Here is a 24,980-nt window from a genome sequence, read left to right as displayed (position 1 = left end):
CAATCCACGAGTCCTCTCTAATTAAATGTATATATTGAATAGGTTGTCCACGTGTTGGCGTGAAAATAAGTTCAAAAATAAAACTGGAACAAAGTTCATGCTGTATTCACCAACAGTTTAGTTCCGCACACAAATTTTCGAGCCATTCGCTCTTTCTCAAGTGTTGATCAAAAAAATGTTGGTTATTACTTTCAACACTTGAGAAAGAACGAATCGCTGGAAAATTTGTGTGCGGAAATAAACTGTTGGTGAATACAGCATGAACTTTGTTCCAGTTTTGTTTTTGATCTTAAAGGCATAATTTACCATTTGCAGGTGAAACAAAAACACACCATTAGTGCTTTAAAATAGTTCTAAAATGTGAGTTAGGGATAGAAACAACCACTGCAAAAATTTGAATCCGTATAATCGATGATAAGTGTTGTTAAATACACAAAATGTAAATAATAGTTATAATAAAAATGTTTCCAGACAAAACCGTCTACAGTTACGCTTTATTGAGAAAAACACTGATATCTCCTTATATATTAGGCTTTATGGTGAAAATTTTACATGGTAGGATGTTTTGTGATACAACAGACCTACACATATGCATCAAATGTGATATTTTGAACATTTTTGAAATCACTGCTCCCAAAGGTAAACTGGACCTTTAAATGTAAATATATATATATATAGGCGTACCTGTGTTTTGGTGCCTTGTCTGCTACCGGCGGTTTCACGCTGTCGCGATCCTCAGGCAGACTGAGAAAGTGGTGTGTTTCTGTGCTCATGTGGCGCGGTGGATCGGTTTGACGCTTGGATGATTTTTCTTTTCCGGTGTCTGCATTTGGATATGAGCTCGGGCCTTTTATTGAGTGCGTTTTTGTTTCGGATGATGATGGCCTTCTCATCGAGGCAGAGGTTGCACAGGCCACTCCTTCTTAGAGTTAAGTTTGACTTTTTTTTTGACACTGTCCCATGTCAGTGTGAAGTTTACGCGTTTTTCTTTCAGGCTCCAGATGTATTTTGAGAGTTGGGTTTCGTTTTTGTATTTCTCATTCTTGATGGATTTAACATGATTCCTATATCTGTCTTTGAAGGTACCCCCCGCCAGCCCGTAGTAGCACTTTTCCTCTGCTCTGCTTTACAGCATTGAGCACTTTTCAATCCTCAACAAACTTCATATTCCCGACGGATATATACCAAACGGATATATATATATATATATATATATATATATATATATATATATATATATATACATATATATATATATATATACATGTATATATATATATACATGTATGTATATATATATATATATATATATATATATATATATGTTTATATTATATATATATATATATATATATCTTTGTTCATGTACAACCTCCTACTTTGTGAAATGGCTCTGAACAGAGATAACATGCTATCGATATCCACACGCACATAATGTGCATGTGGACTTAAGATTTTTGTCAAACATAGAAACTATAAATATGGCAGTAAGGTGTATAGGCCTACATACATATGTATTTTGTTATCACACTCGTTTACTACGTATATATATGACATATATGTATGTTCCATAAGCATGTGTATAGATATTATTTCCAATCTATTATGAAAGCCTACATGTATTATCTATATTCTATGTGTATCTCAATAATTGGCTCAAAATATATTATCCGTGAAAAATGCATTGTATCCATTGAAGGAAAGCAATATGTAGCAAAAGTTCAGATGAATATCTACATCACTGAAACATTCATTTCCGTCGAATTTGAATTCATGTTTGTTCAAATCCGCAGTAAAATAGTTACAAAATGAACGGGACATCATTACTTTCCAGTTTTATTGAAAGGTGCTTTCAATAAGGTTAGGGTAAATATGTTTTTGGTTTTGAAAAGTTAATCTAGTATAATTGAAAACAGAGATTAAGGCATTAGTGACGTAGCCGTGTCCTTCCGACTCAAAGGCCAGGGTTTTACATCCATTGAACGTGCAGACGTTCGTGAATGGAAAATGATTTATCATATAGATTTACAGGTGTTACTCGAGTTGCTGGATAGTTTCCATGCGTTTATATGTCGTCAATAAGAGACGCCATACAGCTTACGTGATTTATGTTCCGATGTCATGAGCGGGCATTCTGAATTGATTACAGAATGATTCATTGGTTTTTGATCGTTTACATTATTTGTAAGGCATGTCACAAATAAAATTGCACAATTGGCAACAAGTTGTCTTGCCTGCATACAATGTAACAAAATGAACTGCTGACGAATGGAAAATTTCATATAGATTCATAGTGCAGTGACACTAGAATTGCGAATAATCCATGAAAGGATTTAAAAATAAAAAATAGCATAATATGTTTCGTTTGTAAGTGTTGTTTTCTGACCTATGAGCAATACAAAAACAGCAATATAGTTTATCTGCTCTTCAAAACAACTCTGTGCGAACACATCAACCTACATTTTTCAGCTTGCTTATTTCACGTGCGTATGAATGTGTTCTTGTGCTTTTTTTCTCTCTTTTAAGATTGTCTGTATTCCAGTCAAACTATAAAGTAATTGAACCTCAGGATTATGATATCAGAAAAGGTCACGTAGTCTTGGAATTGTAGCGATAACTGAGTGACGTCAATTTCACTTGCCTTATTTTGAGTTCATTATTCGTATGAGTCTGAACTCTGTTCGGTGCCTTTCCTCTCTATGAAAGCATGAAAGTTAGTTTATCTAACTGTCAAATTGCCGTCCTTGAGCATGTTTGCTATTGTTTATGTTAATCCTTATCGTTAGTTGATATCCTGAGCAAATTAATTCGAACTTAATAACCGATCCCGTAAAAAGAATCGCAATGACAGAAAGCCAAAAAAAAAAAGCCACCCCAAAACATATAAACAAACAAACAAACAAAAACAGGTATATGTATCCTTTGAATATTGCAGGGAAGAATGTTGATCAATAATTTTGTAAATTTGAAAAAGGCTGACGTGCAATACCAAACGGTTGCAATGGAGGTAAATTTGTATTGAAACAATGAAATTATTACCGGCAATATACTGGTCAATGTGTACGCTTTCGCAAGTGTGTGCATTATTATAGATCATAATGTCGACGTCGTCAAGTATGTAATGATCCAGTGTAAAGAAGGCGAGCTAATGAAAATCTTCTCTCTAAACTATTAATAGTGTGAAAACGATAATCTCTTTGACCTAGTTGAAGATAAATTCTGGCAATTGATTATTGATCAGTCAACAAAACCCATCGTTTACCTAAATCTGCTAGGACAGTTGTAGGAATAGTTTCCTGTACATCAAGGATATCAGACATATACCCATCATGGTCACTTGTTAGTTTCGCTCCGTGGAATCACACGATATGTCGAGCAGTGCTCCTTAGAATCTGAGGTGTTGCTTGGACAGATTCCGCCATACTCCATGCGGCCGGGGTGGTCACCCATAAGGACTGTTTCTGGTCTTGGAGTCTTCCAGGCATTGAAATTCTCGATGGATGGCTCAGGAGAATCTTGTCCGGTGGCCATTGGGTTAAGGTCACTGAGAGACAGCGACGGATCGTGATCGTTCACGAAAACAAAGGATTGGAAAATGCATGCACAAAAGCACAAAACTAGAAGATATTAAGGGTAATTGCCCTAATAACGAAGGGTTTTTTTTTTCCTCAACTAGTATCAGCTGTTGTATACATTATTAGTGGAAAAGTGAGCAAAGAAAATGGGATTCCATCGGGATTCGAACCCGAGACCTCCGGATTGCTAGACCGGTGCTCTACCGACTGAGCTATAGAAAGCCCTAATGCAGTGTTCGTCCCAGAAATCCTTAATTCTCAATGCTCGGGTGGTCAGAAGCTATAGCAGGGTGTTTGTGTGTGACACACACGCACATACTTGAACCTGGCATAAACCCGAAGGATAATTCAACTTGGGGATAAATGCGAGGGATCACCGAAGTGATGCAGCTTTTTGAGTTTGTAACAAATAAAGACAGAATAAACTGACCAGAAAGAATATAAATTATTAGTGGAAAAGTGAGCAAAGAAAATGGGATTCCATCGGGATTCGAACCCGAGACTTCCGGATTGCTAGACCGGTGCTCTACCGACTGAGCTATAGAAAGCCCTAGTGCAGTGTTCGTCCCAGAAACCCTTAATTCTCAATGGAAAATGGGAAAATGGAATCCCATTTTCTTTGCTCACTTTTCCACTAATAATTTATATTCTTTCTGGTCAGTTTATTCTGTCTTTATTTGTTACAAACTCAAAAAGCTGCATCACTTCGGTGATCCCTCGCATTTATCCCCAAGTTGAATTATCCTTCGGGTTTATGCCAGGTTCAAGTATGTGCGTGTGTGTCACACACAAACACACTGCTATAGCTTCTGACCACCCGAGCATTGAGAATTAAGGGTTTCTGGGACGAACACTGCACTAGGGCTTTCTATAGCTCAGTCGGTAGAGCACCGGTCCAGCAATCCGGAGGTCTCGGGTTCGAATCCCGTTGGAATCCCATTTTCTTTGCTCACTTTTCCACTAATAATTTATGTTCTTTCTGGTCAGTTTATTCTGTCTTTATTTGTTGTATACATTAATCAGATATCTTCAATCATGCTTTGACTAAAAAAAAAAAAAAAGAAAAGAAAAGAATTCGGTGGCCCAAGAAATTACATTTTACGGATATGGTTTTGTTCATACGATGACTTTAATACGTAATAGTCGAGATATTTGATGTCTGGAGCTACAACAATCAAAGACAGAACAATAAATATGTATTATTTATATAAACTTTCTCCGCTGTCACAGTCAAATGTATTAACCCGGGAAGGTGACGTATAAATGATATGCTTTTCACCTTCGGCAATCAATTAGAATGTCTAGGTCCAATTTGACCGCCCCATTTCGAAAATTAAAACATTAAACACTTTTTCGACATTGCTATACATGGAACTGTAAATGCAGTTGCATTTGATTAATGACAAAGTAGGGAAACAGTTCGTTTAGTATAGTGCATTCTCAGGAGTTGCATGGTTATATCGAGCAATCAAAAGAACGATAGAATTGTACCCAGAGATTGAGGTAATACTCTTAATACGCTGCAAAGCTCGGATTGTGCGGTATATAACTGCAAAATCATATTTGCCACTCGTACAATTACGGTTTATTCATCCCATTCTCTTTTCCACCATTGAATGACTGGTAGCATTGCCGCATTTAATCAATTGCGTCTAACAACGCAATAAAACATTAGCATGTTTAAGGAAAATTGAGACAAATCCCAATTTAATTGTTTTGCATGAAACAGTTTGATGCTCTGTTGAAACGATTTGGTGTTTGCTCTTTAATTTGATCTTATCAGGTCTGTATAAACATACTTTAAACATAAATATGAACTTGCACTTGATCAAGAAGCTTCTTTTGGAATAAAACACGTATTCTGGAGGCACTTCATGAAGTATTTTGGTCGGATATTCTTCTGACAAACTCTTATAAGCTACTGAAATCCCTGCATTTGATTGGCTGGGGGCAAGTTTGTCCGACAAACTTGTCGAACAAAAAGCTTCATGAAATCCCCCCCCCCCCCCCCTGAACAGAAGAGGGTATTTTGGTCGGATATTCTTCTGACAAACTCTTATAAGCTACTGAAATCCCTGCATTTGATTGGCTGGGGGCAAGTTTGTCCGACAAACTTGTCAAATAAAACAGTCGTTCCCCAAAATGCAGCGAAGATTACGGATAAGTCTACCAACGCATTGAGAGCATGTCATGAAAGTGACACTTTGTTAGATGCTGAAATTCATTTAAAAAAATTTTAGTGTTCTCCCCTGTAACGTCCCTCAGTGGTATCTTGAGAAAAACAATGCAGATGGATGAACACAAGGAAGTTATGAACTTTTTTTGCTGTCTGTGTCACTTTTTTGTTTTGTTTTAAACATCAAAAACCAGACTCAATAAGGCTATAAATATTGCGCAGCTCCATTAATCTGCAAATCAATCAAATTAATTATCACGGATCTTTCCCAATCAAAAAAATCAATACATGTCTGCTTTCGACAAGATTACAATGCGTTATTTCATGCCAGTGTACGTCATAAAACTAAACTTTAATCTGAAAACAAAAGTGCGACAGCCCGTCTTCATAAAGGGAGAAAACGACAGCTTTTCGAAAAATCTGCGCGCATTTGGTGCTGCGCAGTTTTTAGGGTTTAATCAGCGACTGAGATTACACCCCATTGTCACGTGTTATCCTCTGCACAACAGTTCCTGAAAATATGTTGCCAACGGAGATTTGGATTTGCATCAGAATAGCTGAGCATAGCGGTTATAAGACCTGAAATGTGTTTCAGTAGTCATACCAAGTCAGCGGATTACGGAATGCTGGCAGTGCATGGATGAAGTCGAGAGCGAGGTGGAGGCACATGTACTCTTGGACCGTTCTCTCAGTGTTCCGTTAGCTGAAGAATGTGTCACCGTAATCATACGTAAACGACAACCGCTATGTCTGGAGAACTTCAGATTCACGTCATTCTGGTACTTTGCCTGATGAAGTTGACAGGTATTGTATCTTTTTTTTTTATCTTTGTGTTGAGAGGAGTTTCACATGAAGGAATGTCTGTTTTGATAACCTTGGGTATCATTATTTGAGTGACTCACTCGAGCCCCATCTTCCTAAATATCATACAGCAAAATGTTTAGCTTTCTTTCATGGAAACTTAACAATAAGATTTGAAAAGATGAATTTATCAAGATGTCGTGCGCAAGTAAGTTTGCTTTAATTTGTTTCTTCAGCTATGTTTTTGATGGATATTATTTTTTTTTTTCTGAAAAGAGCACACTTCTTCAACTCGTCGCCTCCACAAAGAGCTAAGTCAAGTACATTTTAATCATACTAGAAAAAATAAAAGTATGTTGAATTCTCTCCATTCCATTTACGTTACGCTACTGTGGGCCCTTAATGTAGATGGACCCCTATTGAAACTGGCTTTGCTGACACGGAAGCTAACCAAATGAAGAGGATATGAGTTCAGTGCAATTCAATTCGCTTCAATTTAATTCTACTGTGACATCATGAATAGTTGTGTTCTTCTCCAGTGATGACGCCTCACGGATATGATTAAAACTTTAATAATTCAAACCAAATTTAAGCGGATCGTCCGAGTTTCCTCAAACTTTGCTAATGTTTATATTTTTGCATTGACTGAATACAAGTAGTATAATATCCCCTTTAAGTCCCCTATCATAGATAATTGGAAGGAAAGACCATGCATTTGAAATCTAGTCAGGGGTGCTAGTATAATATTCACAGAAATTATGTGCTTTAGTTATATATTCTTATGTTAGTTAAGATCAAGTTAGAAGATGATATCCGCAGGTTTCCTTTTTCACGTAAGGAAGACATCCTGCGTATTTCCAAATGTCGTGTCTAAAAATAAGGAAGTACCAGCGCAAATTGCACTTTCCAACACGACCACATAGGAGAAAAACCTTCAACTTACATTTCTGTTTTATTCCTTACAAAGATTTGGTATTTTTGCGATTCTATTATGTGTTATCTGTAGTCATGCACTTTCCAAGTTTTGAACATAATGCTCCTTTACCGCAGGATTGCAGAATGAGAAAAATAATGTATAACATCTAAAACCTGATTACCTGAGTATTTTGTATTCTATGCGTGCAAACGCATACGTGAGAACACGCATTGGGGAAATGTTAAACTTGGTAAAAACATCATAACCGTGTAAAACAGCTGAAGTGGCTTAGATGATCTCGTATAATTATTAACACCTTTCCAAAAGAGTTACCGACGTGCCAACAGATTTTGTGCTGGACTTCCAGGTTCATGAAGAATGGTTTTAAGCTAATCTTTCCTATTCTTTGAATCACTGCTACCAAGAACAGGCAACTGAGTATGATTATCAGTACTGAACTCATCATAGTATATACAGATGCTGGTATCGAATAATATAGAATTGCGAGTTTGAATTCATCACGACAATGACCGCGCAACGTTACTGATGAAGTTCATTGTGAGGGTGTTGCCTTTCTTTCTTGCTTGCTTTCTTTGACACGGCTGAAATGCTACCTTACTTTTTCTCGAATGATGACTCATGTGGAAATAAATTCCCTGTCGCATTATACATGTTTATAACTTTAGGGGAAAGAAGAAAAGATTAAATCGATGAACCAGAACAGCAAGCAGCATATATAGTTTATTTTCATACAGAGTACCGAAGTAATGATGTTACAGTCTTTTGCTCGAGCGTGGTTAGCAACCGTTGTGTTCATATCACATTCTGGCAACGTGAGGTTGTTAAAAACCAGTTTGCCTGGCAGTGAATATGACTATGACGTTTGACGTCACACCTCGGTACTCTATTAGCTTAGGCTCACGAGAGGGGTTAGTTCTACACAAATAATTCACAGTTGATCTACGCTGATGTGTATGCCACATTATTGTTCCTGTGGCTGGAATGAAACTTTTAGCGAGTGGTATACTGATTGATGTACTTCAGAACAGGGTTACGACTTCATTCAGATAATCACTTGAATAGACGATCACCCCATAGGACACTATTTTTCAGTCTCGAGTCGGATTTCGTGTTTAAAGGGGAATTCCAGGCGATCTTCATGTTTTCACATCATGCAGTACGTAAATCGATAGTGCCACGTATAGATTTGTGAAATTGTAAAAACCAATACTTTGAAGAAAAAAAAACAACACAAAGCAAATTACACCGAACAAGAATTATGATATACATAGGAGGCTCACATTATGTATTCCAGTATTGTAGAAATGTAATTCCATTACCAAGAAAATCATCCCTCTCCCATGCATCCCCCTCTTTCTTCCTCTTTCTCTACTGCCCATCATCCTTTCACCATCTCTCCCCTCTCTTGCTCTCTCTTCACATCTTTCTCTGTCTCTCCCTTGGTGTCTCCCATTATGTTTAGCTCTTGCGGATTCATCTTGGCCTGCGTAATAATGTTTGTCGAATGTTTGTCGAAAACAATAAGTCATGGCCTGATACTTAGTGATGGGTGCCTGGAATAACCTCTTGTTGTTGTTGTTGTTGTTTTTAATATACATTTAGACACAAAAAAACTAACCTTATAAATCGATTAAAAAAAGATTATCGATATGCTTAAAAATAGAGAGGGTGATGTAACCTAGTGACGTATAACCGATTCTGTCTATTAGCCATCAGAATCATTCAGAATTTAAAAAAAAAAAAAAAAAAAAAAAAACTCTTTTTGGCGTTAACCATCCTAGGTGGTACGTGTCCTGATGGATGGGAAAGCATAGGCACGGGATGCTACAAGTATAGTTCCAGCTCCTACGTGGATTATGACGAAGCCGTGACAGCCTGTAGTGATATTGGGGGTTACCCGTGGGTGGACAACGACGACGAGGAGACATCAACAGTACTATCGTCACAATACGTTACAGCCGGTAAGCTGCTGCATGAATCCATCTGGATTGGCTGTACAGACAGAGAGGTAGAAGGAACCTTCAAGTGTGAGGATGGATCGCAATATCAAGGAGCTGACGGTAAGAAGGAAAAAGAGTATCATTCTGTAGGATTTGGGTAGACCTTCGTTGTATAAGCATGTAACATTTTTGTACAATGTTGTATTTGAAAAAAAAAGAAAAGAATGTTACAGTTTCCTTCCAGTGTGTATATCCACACACCGGTTCAACAGTAATTGCAAGAAAACGTATTAAAGTATGGTATGGACTTTTGATTTTGAAGCCTGCATTTATTTTCATATTTCACTTGACGATGATTTTAAAAAAAGACAAACAAACAAAAAACAGCAAGATACACGTTGAACAAATCAAAATATACAGTGGATCAACTTAAAAGTGTGTCGGCGTACGACATCTACATGAAAGATTTTACTTCATAAGATGTTAATTATGAAGGAACTGCAAAAGCAAAGCTTGTAACCGCGGGTTCCAAGAACAAATACCAATGTAAATATGTTTTGAAATAGATATAGGACAAAGAATACTGATGGCATAACTGTATGAACACAAAATTACCACAGTTCAAAGGGCAAAAGAAGTCAAGGAAGAGCGGAAGAAAAAGGAAGAAAAACAAAAGAAAATAATAAGAACTAAATGAAAACCCGACATAAGTTTATTATAAGTACACAAGCAGGCCTATACGAGCATATCTACAATCAGGATCATAACGAATTCAAAGTCTATGAGAACTATAGTGTAAGGATTATGAGAGAAAAAACGCTGAAACCAGAGTTACGGAGAGTGTGCATTTGACATTGATCTGCCACACATTAAGAGGGGGTATTCAATAATGTAAAATCTCGGGTTAAAAGGTTCTATTCATTAAGTAGCATTGATTTGAATTGTGTTTGTTTGTTTTTTGAAAATAAATAGAGAAAACATTTGATAAAATCTCCAGGAAGATCAGATAAGAATTTTGGTCTGGTGAAAACAATTGCTTTTTGAGCTAAGAATTTGCGAGTACGTGGAAGATAGAATGAATCTCACTGTGTTACTTTAAGGTTTGCTTGGTGAGGGAGAAAGGTTTGCAGTAACACCATGTGTACGTATAGTCCTTGTAGGGATCGTGACTTGACAAAAGAAGAGCCTAGACAAAGAAGAGTTGAGGAGGGAAGCGACATAGGGAGAGAGAGTGTAAGGAAGGCAAATAGAGACAAGTAGGGGGCAGCAGTGAGCTGGAAGTTGAAGTTGCACTAGTGGAGACAGGAGAAAAGGGGAACAGAGAGGGTCGTAAGGTGTAAGGGAGAATAGAATATAATGAAAGTCGGGTAAAAGAATTGGACATCATTAGGAGGAGAAAGATCAAATAGAAATTGTCTTGTGAGGTAAGCATGGACTGCATAATATTGCATACCCGGGATTTCATACTTTGTGTGAGACGGCGTGAAGTAAGCCAAGTAAAATTGATGTTTAAATTTTCATTTGCAGGTTTCATGAATAGTGTTCATAAACATGATAAACTGAACAAGTTGATATGTGATTTCAGGGGAAAGGTACACATGATATAATATAATAAAAGTATGTGTTGACGGGAGGAGTTTTTTTTTTTTTTCTCTCTCTCCCCTTATTGCGGAAAATCTCTAGTGTTGTTTATGAGGAATCTAGACTGTACTGTAACCTAGTAAACAATGAGTTTTCAGTCAACTACGAATGTCCATATTAGTAGTCAAGGTGAATTTTAAAATGTTCTGTTTACCTTTTTCTTAAACTGAGATATTAGCAGGCTAAACTTTACCTACTTGTCAACGTTTTATTATTGATGGAAATGTTTCTTCATTCATTTGTTTTTGCTGCTTCCTCACAGGCATTCTGCTATAATGCTAATGGTATCATGAAAAAATCTAGCCCTATACTGCCAACAGCAAAAAAAAAACAACAACAAACAAACAAACAGGCAAACAAACAAACAAACAAAAAACAACAACAACAAAATGAAGTGTTTATAAGCGCTTCATTATAGTTCAAGATCAAGACATTTCTGGAAGTGTTGTACTTATCTATTGTAGTGAGGAGGGGGTCTACACAGGTTTTCAGATTTTTTTTTACAATAATTTTACAAATATTGAATATGATATGAATATAATTGAACATCTGATTTTTTTTTTCATTTTAGAATTAGATAATTTTCTGTATTAAAGGCACTTCTCATAATTAAATATTCTGCATAAACTTATTTGAGAAAATCTCCTGGGAATTGCTTCCTATAGCACGTTCAAAGTATTCATGAGTGAACATTTAGTAGATCGATATTAGACATCATTTAGTGGCATGCTGCTGTAATATAGATCAATTCAGTCAAATACGTTTTGCATTAGACAATATAATATGGCTTTCATATCCGCGCAGTCAATTTCTTTTGTGATTTTCTATTTTAGGATGAAAACTGTAAACTCTCAATTCGATAAAGTACACTGTGTGCTCCTAAGATGTCCTAATCAGCAACGGTTTCGTCATCAACACCAGATCATGATCATTGGTAGTTTAACCTACATCGGTCACCAATTCTAACTTCAGCAGATGCAATTAATTGCATCGGGGTTAAAACCCCTGCATTCCAGGGGCGTCGACCTGTTTTCACATTTTTTTTTTTTTTTTTTTTTGGGGGGGGGGGAGATCTATGCGGGGGAGCGGATGGGAAATATACCCATGGCGCATAGATTTGGTGGAATATCAGGCAATTTATATCAGACATGTCAGATAAGTGTATCATATAGTATTCAAAAAGTCTTTCATCTATTTGAAGGGAGACCAATAGGAGGAACATTGTGGGAGGAGGTATCCCCCTCCCAAACGAGGGAACTCCTGCTTCTCTATAAATGCAATTCAACGATCAGGGTACCGTTTCATGAAAGTTGTCAGCGCTGACAAGTTGTCAGTCTCTGACAATCACCATGGTAACAGTCAGTGACTAGAACATCTCAGCCAATCAAAATCAAGGATTTTACTGAAATTGTCAGAGACTGACAACTTGTCAGCGCTGACTAAATTGATGAAACACCCCCTGGTGCATCTTTTTTTTTTGTGGAATATGTGATGTAGTGTAGCCATAACCAATGCATTTAGGGGATGTTAATAGTAACAGGGGGTGTAAGGGGCGTCCCCAACCAATCCCATACCATAATCCCATATACGAGGGAACATTTGCATTTTAAAGACTAAACTGAAAATACCTCGTATACGTACCTACGATAAAATATTTGTTACATTGTCAGTTAAAAGAAGTGTAGTATAAATCTATGGATAGGAAATGAGGTGGGGAAGGGTAAATCGAAAGAGGATATTAGCACGTACACGAGAAAACTTCTGACTTTGTTGGAATTGAAATGATGGATCTAGTGCGCACTTTTCGATGAACTATTTGGAAATTTGTCAATCACCAAAAATGTCAAGTTCTCCTTACTCACAAGATGATTAAGACAATGCAACAATATCAGTAGAACACATCAGTGAAAGTTTGAAGAAAATCGGACAATCTATTTGTAAGTTATGAATTTTCGATGTTTCAATACCACAGTCGCTGGATGAGAAAACTACCGCAGCTTGCGATGTCACATAGAAGAACGTATAGAACGATAAAAAGAAAATATATTTAAAAAATTCAGCATAATTTAACTTTTCTCGCGTATCTAAAGATCACTCGACTTGATTCTTTCAGAAGGCAGAGAAATGTCCCTTACAAGTCAACGGAATGTGAACTTTTTTTTCAAAATAAATATGGAATTCTCTGTATATTTTCCTGATATCGTTTTTCGCATGTGACGTCATAAACTGCAGAAGTCTTCTCGTCCAGCAGTGACTGTACAGAAGCTTAAAAAAAAAACAACTTCATAACTTTTGAACAAAATGTCAGATCTTCCTCAAACTTTCGTGGATGTGTTCTAATGATTTTGCTTCATTCGCTCAATCGTCATATATATTAAGGTGAACTTGTCCTTTATCATTGATGAGTGTATGGAAGGGAACCTAACAGGAGAGGTGTGGGAGATGGCATTCCCCTCCCATGCCAGGGAGATTTCGCATTATTAAAATTGAAATCCAAATATCTGATCAAGCGCACTTTGTGTGAAAATTTTGGACAGTTTTTCTGTTAGAAAAGGCAAGAAAATTTGCCTCACCTCAGAAATTATTTTGGAGTAAATGATGATGTTTGCCCCCCCCCCCCCTCCCATTTACATGGGGGGGGGGGAGGTATTACCGTTCCTTGCCCTCCAAGTTTGACGCTCCTGCATACGACAGAGCTTTTACATTTTTAGAATTGAAATGAAAATATCTCGTAAACACATTTTAATTGCATTTGGGAAAATTGTCAATCCCGTAAGTATATGAAATCTATATGGCTCACCTATTTCTTAGATTTCCCACCAGAATGGTTCATTAATTTTGTAAGAACACAGAATATCATTAAAGATGGAGGCAGAAACACATACTCAGCAGATGATTATACACAAGAGAGGGGCAAAGTCTTCATCAAAACAGTTTTCCATTGATGACTGAGAAACTGGTCAACCAGAGCAAGAGTTTCGGGTTCATTTAAGTAATCCTAAATATCATAGACAATATCTCTTGCACTGATAATTAGGCCAGATCCAGACATGACTTCACAGAGAAGCGAGGATTAATTACTATTATGCAAAACACACACACACACACACACACACACAACGTGAAAACAAAATACGAAATCATTATAATGGGTAAACACATGAAAAGTGTATAGTAATAGTAGCCTCTTAAGACAAATAAAAAGGTGTGTGTGTGTGTGTGTGTGTGTGTGTGTGTGTGTGTGTGTGTGTGTGTTTGTATTCTCTGTTCAATTCAATGCAATTAAACTTTATTTTCATTTCCGTTAAATAACCAAGGAAAATATAATGCATTAGCAGAACATATTTGTAATGAATTATATGTGATCATAACTAACAACATAATTGTATTTTTTAAGGTATATACATATGCATAATACTAATAAAATGACGATGAGAATAAAAATGAAGGGTCTGACTAAAAAATAAAGCTTGTACGATATGGGACCCTCAGAAAATACAGTGTACATAAAAAAATGCATAATGACTTAATGAGACTATAAACAAATGTATGAAACAAAATCAAAGAAACCAATGTCAACTGACATAAAACCAAATTAGAAGGGAGAGAAAAAAATTAAATGAAACTACAACACTCGCCATCGTGAACACAAGCAAACTGGATTCCATGATGTAAGAGTAATGATAGGACGCACCCTGGATTGATATTGCGAAGAATTGGGTACATGTATCAGTAAGAATGCAGAAGAGCGTACATATAAAATGGAGAGAATAGACACAATGATATACGGTACAATCGAGGAGGATTTATGTTTGTTGTATGCATGTCTCCTGTGCTATGTACACCAGCGGTGATTTTAATATGATTTAGTATGATCTGTGTTGAATTGTAATTCTCTCATTGACAGTTGATTGGATGGGAGGATGGAGCCAAGACACAAGTCGAAACTGCGTTACCATGTCTCCTGCTTTCCCTATGAATACTCAAGATAACATTCAGTGTACGCCTGACTTTGTGCTCACCTACGCTCTCTGTGAAAGTAAGTGCAGAACTGGGCCCCATTTCATTTAAAAAAAAAAATGATATGATAGCAACTCTTGCTGGAATGGCAAATGAGAGTTGCCATTCCAGCACGAGTTGCCATCCTAAAATCTTTTATGAAATGGGGCCCTGGTCGATGACCTATATTAGTCAATGTACGACCAAAAAAAAAAAAAAAATAATACCCTGCTAATAAAATCACACCTTCCTCATAAATCCTAAATACTACAACACATTTTTTTTTTTATTTTGATACCATAGCAATGGTTACGACTGTCGTATCAATTATATGATATCAACATCAATTATCAAAATAATATAATAATAATGAAGATCCTAACGACAGTAATAAACACTTAAATCAACGATAATAGTTACTAATCAAAACATGTCTGATCAATTATTATTGATAATCTCAAATCATACCCAAAAAATGCAATTCATGGCGCATCACTGACATCTTTGATAATATCTAAAAAGTGTGGAAGTGAACGTATTGGATTGATCACACCAGTGGAGAAGTTTCTATTTTCAAGTTACACTACAAACTGCCACATGTGAAAGCAAAGAGCTCACACATTCCACAGAGTTTGATTAAGCAGCTTCTACATGATAACATTATATTTCGCTTCTGATTTAACACACTAGAACATGTTAGATGTATGTTTAAACCCGACACTCGGGAGGGGGGTTTTCCTCATACATGTATGTGTCTCTCTGTTGCGCTTGATACTTCCTTAGTATTGTGTATTATCTATATTTCTTAAAGCAAACTGGAAGTGTATATTAAAAGGACTTTGTATGGTCTTAATTTGTCTTCAATTTCCGATTTGTTGGTTGCGACTTTATACGTACATACTTTTCTCTGCCGGTACATGATGACATTTTTTTTTTTTAGATACCTTATTGATAATAGTATAAGGGAAATGCGTATTACAAGATCTGCTTTTTAGCTTCCCTCCATTTTCAATATTTTAACATTTTCAACATTATGGAGTAAATATCATGCATCTAGACATCTGGATTTACTTTTGATTTGTATTGATTTCGATATGTAAAATATGTATATGTATATGTATATATATTGCTTTTTTTTTTCATGATGTGATTCATAGGGCCTACACTTATATTCTTTGTTGAAATGAAAATAAATGGATAATGAAATGAAGTTGACACATACATGGGAAGGCGCATATTAATTGTAATAATAATGTGGCCCAGTGTTCTTTGTTGGAAGTTCAGAAATGAGGTCATGCACATAAATAGACAATATGTCAGGGTGTATGGAAGGCTCTGGAATCTAGAGGTTGGAGATCCTTACAGAATGTTCACGAGTGGTTGTAAAACAAAAACAAAAAACGTACATAAGCCATAGACATTACCGTGATTACGATGTAGGAAGTGTACATGTCAGTCCTCCAACACCTTTGCTCTGAAAGTATGAACGTCACATCCGGCTCCGAAGCGATTTGCTGTTAGTCCCATATAAGCCATTTCGCAGTTCCATTTTGCGCATTAACGTGTGAGCAGAAAAAAAAAGTCATTTGTATCAACAGACATGTTGGTTTTTAAATTCACTGGGACAAGCATCGATGACCTAATGATTATTCCTGTAATCCTATGATTGCTGCCTGCCAGCACATCCACCTGACAGCAAAAAGTGGTATTTGGCAATATCAATGGAAAGAGATTATTACTACATTCAATGCAAAATAATGAAATGGATGCTTTCCAAAATGTTAATAATATTGACGGATCATTCTGGTCCTCTGGTCTACACAAGTTCATTCTTTGTTTCAACAGGATTGATGAATCCCATAGTTACGTAGAGCTTATTTACTATGCGCTCTGAAAACGAGTGATGTGCCCCTAACCAACTCAGAAATAAATTTGTAATAAAAAAACAATAAATTCATGTTAGTTAATGCGAGGGGAAAAACTTCCATTGAAAATTCCATCATGTATCACTGATTGCACACCTTGTCATCAATGCTCTTGTGGAAAACATAGGGTACAGAAAGGCGGAAAGTTGGCTTGTTAAAAAAAAAAGAATATTAATTGCTTAATCCTGTGATGATTAAAGTGAAATAGCCAAGGTCTAGATTTTTGATTTAGGATACACAAAATTGAATTCAGCAAAATATATCTTTGCATCATTTTTATAACTTCTCCAGTTGCACCACTGCCTCCAACCCGAATGAGATCCAGTCTTTATTCGTTGGTGAAGGACGAGTTTGGTGTACCAGTGAAGGATAAATGCTTACGAGGAAGCGTGATGGCGACCATTACTGTGAAGAGCAGGATTCAGTGCGCAGGAGAATGTTTGAAGAATTCCGAATGTTCATCTTTCAATTATAAAGCTGGTGTATGCGAGCTGAACAGCGGTACGAAAGACGAAGCGCCTGGAAAATTCGAGGTTGACCCAGGATGTAGTTATTACGAGCCTGTGTCTCACAATGACGAATTGTAGCTGTGACCAAGGAGGTTTTATACATTGGAGTTCCAACTGGCTGTGATTATTCAAACATCTGTCAGATTTCTATTGATGTACAAAGGAATTCCACAGGTGCACTTGTGCCTTTGATGATCGATGTTCCTTGCCGCCGTCTTGCTCAGCATTCTGAAGATTAATTTTGAACGTTATCATAATTTTGGCCATATTTTGTTCATCTATTTATTAAATGAAATGAAATTTCAATTCATGATAAAGCATGTAAAACAAAAGACATTTCCGTCCAGAAATTTGCGCAAAAGTGTAAAACTGAGCTGTATCCTGTGAAAATGTTTAAAACTGTACCATCCTGGAAAGCTGGTTTTATCACTTTTCCGCTTAGTTTCCACAAATGAAACTAATATGGAGTAATCTTCAAGTACATGTATAATTCTTTATTGATAATTCTTTATTGATAGATATATCAGATTAGTGCCCGCATATGCCCAGTCGAGTAATTTTCATCTCCATTTCAGCATGTTTTGCTCAATTTCTATTCGCGCATCCTCATGTCTGTACCACCTACCTTTTATAAGAAGGGATAGCGAAAAGTAATTACCATCACAAAAAATATCTTCCTTTGAAAGTGGCTAGTGATTATGCAATGAGACACGAGTCAATTGTCTTCCTATCTGCGCGGCAGATCCTGTTTTACACATGCTTCAAATATCTTTGAGCGGCGGCTTCGAACATCTAGCAAAGGAAATAAGACGGTTGTGACTCCATTCTCTAGAACATCCTTGCTGTGACTAATTCGTCGCAAACATTGACGTCTGTCCGATGAGATATGCTGTATTATCTTTAGAAGATTTAAATTTTGAATCGTGCCCTGACTTTGCTTTCTTTTTCTTTCTTGAGAGGAAATCTCCAAATGATATCAGACTGGTGGACTGTAACCTGCGAGGGGGATGCAATTCTATCTGCACTTTAACAAGGTTGGGTTTTTTTTTCTCCTGCTGTTTCTGTTTGAACAGACTTTTACGTAACATGTACCTAATGTCACACAAGCGGGTAGGACAATTTGCCTGAATTCTGCCGCTGGCGATGTTCGGATATGAAGCATCACGTTTGAGCAGGACGTCCATCTATAAGATGATAGAGAAACGGCTTAAACAAGCGATGTCACATAGAAGAACGTATAGAACGATAAAAAGAAAATATGAAGAAAATTCAACATAATTTCTCTTTTCTCGCGTATTTAAAGAGCACTTCGTAGCGAAATGTCAGTTACAAGTCAAGGGAATGTAAACTTTTTTTTTTCAAAAGAAATATGGAATTCTCTGTATATTTCCTGATATCGTTTTTCGCATGTGACGTCATAAACTGCAGTAGTCTTCTCGTCCAGCAGCGACTGTACAGACACTTTAAAAACTTCATAGCTTTTGAACAAATTGTCAGATTCTCCTCAAACTTTCGTTGATGTGTTCTACTGATATTGCTACATTCGCTCAATCTTCATGTACATTAAGGTGAACTTGTCCTTTATCATTGATAAGTGTATGGAAGGGAACCTAACGGGAGAGGTGTGGGAGATGGCATTCCCCTCCCATGCCAGGGAGATTTTGCATTATCATAATTGAAATCCAAAGATCTGATCAAGCACACTATGCGTGAAAATTTTGGACAGTTTTTCTGTTAGAAAAGGCAAGAAAATTTGCCTCATCTCAGAAATTATTTCCATTTTCACACCTTAATAAACCCTACATCTTTATTTTTTTCTTTGTTTATATTACAAGGTTAGAGAGAATCAAATACATTGAGTATACGTATATATTACGCACAGAAGAAGAAAGATTTTTTTCTAGTAGGAAACGACGGCACTGAAATTCCATAAAAGTGAAGGTTAAAATTTCGGGCCAATAGGTTGCTATTTTGACGGACTTAAGAAAATACTTTGTGGATGATTTCCAACCCTTGGTTTTCTAAAACTAGAACTTGTTCGATTTCGAATATTTGTCACCTTGTGTAAGGGTATTCACTCGTATTCGGATACTTATCTAACAGAATGAAACATCTTATCAATGTATTGAACACAGCACTGAAAATGCCTCTTTCTAGTACAGGCGACGACACTGAAATTCCACAAAAGTTAAAGGCATTGTATAAACGATGCTAAATCAGGCAAAAGGGTTGCTATTTTGTGGGACTTCAGTAATATCTAAATGTTATTTAGATGATTGGATGAAGTATATGATTTTCAACACTTCGGTAGATGTTTTCTAAAATCATAAAAATCGTTCAATTTTTAATATTTGTCACCTCGTGCTAGGATTTTCACTGGTAGTCGCATGTTTACCTATATACTCCTTGATTGTATACAACATTTGTTTTTATGATAAAGTGGACCAATATATATAGGAACGCAGCAAACATAATGATTTATAAATCTGTTATGTGACAGTTTCCTTTTAAACCATTATTGCATGACGAATTATAAACAAAAAATACATCTGATAGGACGCTATTGAAACTCGAAACGAAAAAGTGTCTTTCTATCTAGAAGATATCAGACGATTTAAGAATATTCAAATAAATAAGATTAAGTTTAATTTCATTTGCTGATAAACAAAATAGACTTATTCCAGGGTAACAAGATCATTGAATTTGTTGAAAAGCCTCATTTGTGGATTCACTTAATGTTAGAATTAGCCAACGTTCTTTTTAAATTTCTTTCAGTTTTGTATTTTTAGTACACGTCATTAGTGGTAACTTAGCTCTCTTCTTCTATCTCGAATGTATATACTTCTGACATTTATGTGGACTGTGAATTATAATGTTTAAAAATCATACTCAGATATATAGATATATAGATACTATAATTACATACAGTATATTATTATCATCTTTGAAATACATATCAATGCCATCACCTGCGTCTCGATTTATAGGCCTCTGTTTACATGAGATAAGCTTCATTATCAGGAATAGATAAATGCGCTTCTGTCGAAATGTTTTTGTGTATTTGTTACATGCTCTTTAATCTCAGCTACAGAATGACTTAACTTTGACGAGCAGTTTTGCATTTGCTCTTATACATGTAAATCATGGTCCACACAAGCAGCTACAGTATGATTTACACGATGCATTGCGTTGAAAGTGAGAATCGAATTTTGGAGTCATTAAATTAGCCATACACTAAGGGTTTCCAACAATATAGAATTCGTCTGTCTTGCTTCTATATTTTTAAAAATATATTCCGACAAATAAACAAATTATAGAAATCATAGGTTTCTTTCTCTATATTTTCCTTTTGTATAAATTTTATGTGAATTCAGTGAATGCCGAATTATTAGTACAGTTTAGTGAAGTATACGCAACGATGAAATTCGTGGAAAAAAACGACCATCCGTTCAAAACTTAACATTTGTTAAATTTGTAAAATTTGTAAATTTATTTATGGTGAATCGATATGAAGAGCTTGCTTCCAAAAAGGCGCTAAATCCATCATTTTTAATGGTTTTAGAGTCTTTTGGAAGCAAGCTATTAATATATGTCGTCATCACCGAATAAAAAACTGCACCAATTCGTGATTTCACTCTATAGGCAAATATAAAAACAGCGCAAAGAGACATCAAGATTTCTACTATAGTTTTCTATCTCGATGACAGAACCCTTGACCATACCTCTTCCTGGAGGCAGTGGGAATAATATTACCCTTAACATGAGATGCCAGTAGGCGAGAAGTGTAAGGAGTGATTGTGTACCTTTGAGAAAATTTACATTCTGTATTCTCTAAGATTGCTATTGTTGTCCCAATGTGACATGCAGGCTTCTTACCCATCAGCGATTGCTGCTCTGCAATTTATAACTTTTAACGGATTGTCCTATTTCCTCAAATTTCAGTGATGTGTTGTACTTTTATTGCTGACTTCTCTCAACCCATGTTATACAAGTATAAATATACGTATGCACGGCCAATCATCACAAATTTCTCTCTTTTGATCTGTGTGTGCCATTTCATGAGCGTAGATGTGTGATCGTTCCCATAAACACACACGCACACACACCGTACACACACGTTTTACAAATGAATTTGTAACATCACCACGATCACGCGTCTGGCAACGCAATGCTTTCCCCTGCTCCCTTTTCTTTTCATTTCAGACACCTAGGACGTATGCCTACAGCAACGCTGAATAATACAACATAATCCAATTATTTCATTGGATCGTAATAATGTACTGAGTAATCTCGTTAACTGGCTGTGGGAACTTTGTGACAAACTCACTCCATAAAGTGCCCCATATGACTTTCAGATTCATCTGATTCATGTTTCTGAGGATGATGATTCAGAAGCTGTATATTGGGCATCCCAATACTACAACATTATTTTGGAGAGTATGTGAAAGTGCTTGAATGAGTATTTATGTTGTATAATATATATATATATATGTATATATATATATATATATATATATATATATATATACATATATATATACATATATTCATATATATATGTGTGTATATATACACATATATATATATATATATATATATATATATATATATATATATACATATTATATATATGTGTGTGTCTGTGTGAGTTTATGCGTGTATATGCGCATGTCAAAGTGTGCGTGACGTCGCCTGTTAGTTTGGTAGTGGTGTCGTAAAAAGCAAAGATTAGTCATAAATGCGTCGAAAATATACAGGTTCTTCTATTGCCTCGAAACGACACGTCTCTTTCGCCAAGATAGGAGCGACAAAAAGAGAAGATGGGAGATAACAAACATAGTATGATTTAGTACAGCGACCCGATCTATGAAATTAAAGACGACATGCTATGCATGAGGTGCTTGTAGAAACACATAGAAAGGTTCTATATATCGCTATACCATCAAAAATGGTGATTGCACAGTTCATACAAAGGGTGTATATCAGAAATTATGGCATAATAAACATACACACACACACACACACACACACGCATCACATCATATATATATATATATATATATATATATATGATATTCTCACACTGAATAAATAATGAAAGAGTTACACTGGTTCTGGACGCGGTCGGGACCCCTTCTCGCACTCCCCCCCCCCCCCCCCCCCTCTCTCTCTCTCTCTCTCTCTCTAGATATATATATATATATATCTATATAGTACGATGGAAGGCGCTGCTTAATTAGTTACTTTGCTGGACAGCACTGTCAACCACTGTAGTTCACACTTTACGTACGTATATATATATATATATATATATATATATATATATTTATCATATATAGGAACTAAACCGTATGTCCCACTAAAACACAATCGGACTTTCCGCAACGATGACTTTACATACAGTGGATCTTACAGAAAACCCCATTAAATTTGCTTCAGTGGTCAAAGAGAAATCACTTTCCTCCAAGTTTGTCCATTGTGTTCACAGATCCAAGAGCATCCAAGTGCCGAACTTGGAAGAAGCGGACCCATGACATACTAAACAATGATCCACTTTTTTTCTGTGACCGCTGAACAAAATTTAATGGGGCTTTCTGCAAAATTAAGATAAGAAACTATAATTTCATTTCTTGAAGTAGCATTTAGATTGTTCTATAATTTTGAAAGTTATCAGCGCGGAAATCCGATTGTAAGCTTTTGGAGACATACTATATATATATATATATATATATATATATATATATATATATATATATATATGTATATATATACATATATATATATATATATACAATTATACATTATATCGTATATATAATTATATTAATTATATAATTATTGCATATTTGTATCTTGAAGTAAAATAGCATTTAGATTGTTCTATAACTTTGAAAGTTATGAGTGCGGAAATCCAATTGTAAACTTTTTGGGACATACTGTTATGTTACATTTTTGTTTAACTTGTTTAGATAATGTGGGGGTTCTTTTACGAACACGTAATACTACTGTGCGACCGGTGATTAGAATCAACGCAAAGAGGGGTTGATAAGTATTAGGACGTCTTCCTCTAGAACATAAAACTATGTCTATAAATTGCATCATCTCTTCATCTATTCAGTGTTTCAGAAGTTAGTCTCATATTTTCTTTTAGCCATTTAGCCTATAGGCCTAAGGTAGGCCTATAGGCCTACAGTCAAGCTATTGCTTTGCACACCATGATGTTAGGTCTAACACAAGACATAGGACATAGGGTGGGTGCGAGGATGCATACTAACAACATCCAGGTATCTCTATGTTGGGATGTTCCTTACAGATTAGATCCTAATACAGCACCACAGTGCAGGGGCCTACCGTTGTTATATGATAATCTACATGTACGCTCTCAGAGACATGTACCTTGTGCTGAGTACTTTGTGCAGAGTAAATTAGTGTCCTGTAAATGTAAGGACAAAGTTATTTGCTACGTTGAACGTTCATACCAAAGCGCAGTACATGTGTCACCCTGTGAAATATTGACTTGAAATTATTAAAAGAGAGACTGGGATCTTAAAGGGATGATATAATATCGGCGGATATGAGGATAGGGCTTGTAACTTTTTGTGAGATACCAAGAACCACTTATGAAATAGTACAAAGCGTGCAATTCTAAGAGGAATTCAAAGTTTATTTGAAGACAATCGGTTTTGGAATGGCTGAGACATCCAAAAACAAGGTAAAACAAAGCGATCAGAATAAAAGGTGGGTCCCACCTTTTATTAGGATTGCTCTGTTTTGGATATCTCAGCCATTTCAAAACCAATTTTCATCGAATAAACTTTCTTGGAATTTCAGCCTCTTTCACATTTTATAAGAGGTTTTTCATTATCTCAAAAAAGAAAATAGAAACCTGAATTCAATTCTCAACCAAAACTATACAATCTCTTTAACCTGCGTTGAAGTGCTTGTCACCATTTTGCTAGGGCGTTCCTTTAATTTGGCAGGTAAAACTTTGTTTGCTTGTTGGGTTGGACGGGCTCTATGGTTCTGTTAAGCAGGAACAATCTACAAAATCTACCACTCTGAAATGGAGACAAAGGTTTTGGTTAATTCCCTAAAATTACAGTAATTGAAAGTGGTAAAGGGGCTAAGGTTTTTAACTTTTGAATATGAGATTAGGAGAGTTCACATCCCGCCGTAGGCGCACATCTTTAAACAAGATTTTCACTCTTGATGAGGGTGCATGCACTGTTATGCTGGGGATATGAAAATGACGAGGCCCTTTTAGATGAAGAGAGCTTTTAATGAGGGGGCTACTCTATTAGTACATACGGGAACATTAAGTTTTGCTGAATTTAAACAGAAATCTAAATTTTCTTCGGTAATCGCGAATGTGCGAGAGATTAAAACATCCCTTTCAGGTAGAATTGTGTTTGTACAATCTTTCTGGGATGGACATCTCTGCTCATTGATTTGTTTAATATTTGTATACATAACATGC

The 24,980-nt window shown here is 36.1% G+C and overlaps 1 protein-coding gene across 1 annotated transcript in view; it reads left to right on the top strand.

The window, feature by feature from the left end:
- The first annotated feature begins 6,747 nt into the window (after window positions 1-6,747).
- Window positions 6,748-24,980, top strand: part of LOC140241356 (uncharacterized) — a 31,448-nt gene continuing 13,215 nt past the window's right edge. Inside the window, exons 1-2 of the mRNA XM_072321090.1 lie at window positions 6,748-6,760; window positions 9,271-9,549. Coding sequence (XP_072177191.1) covers window positions 6,748-6,760; window positions 9,271-9,549 — 292 coding nt within the window. The remainder of the gene's footprint in view (window positions 6,761-9,270; window positions 9,550-24,980) is intronic.

The sequence above is a fragment of the Diadema setosum genome, chromosome 18 (assembly GCF_964275005.1).
Source record: "Diadema setosum chromosome 18, eeDiaSeto1, whole genome shotgun sequence".
Taxonomy (NCBI): domain Eukaryota; kingdom Metazoa; phylum Echinodermata; class Echinoidea; order Diadematoida; family Diadematidae; genus Diadema; species Diadema setosum.
This window is presented reverse-complemented; position numbering and strand designations above follow the sequence as displayed.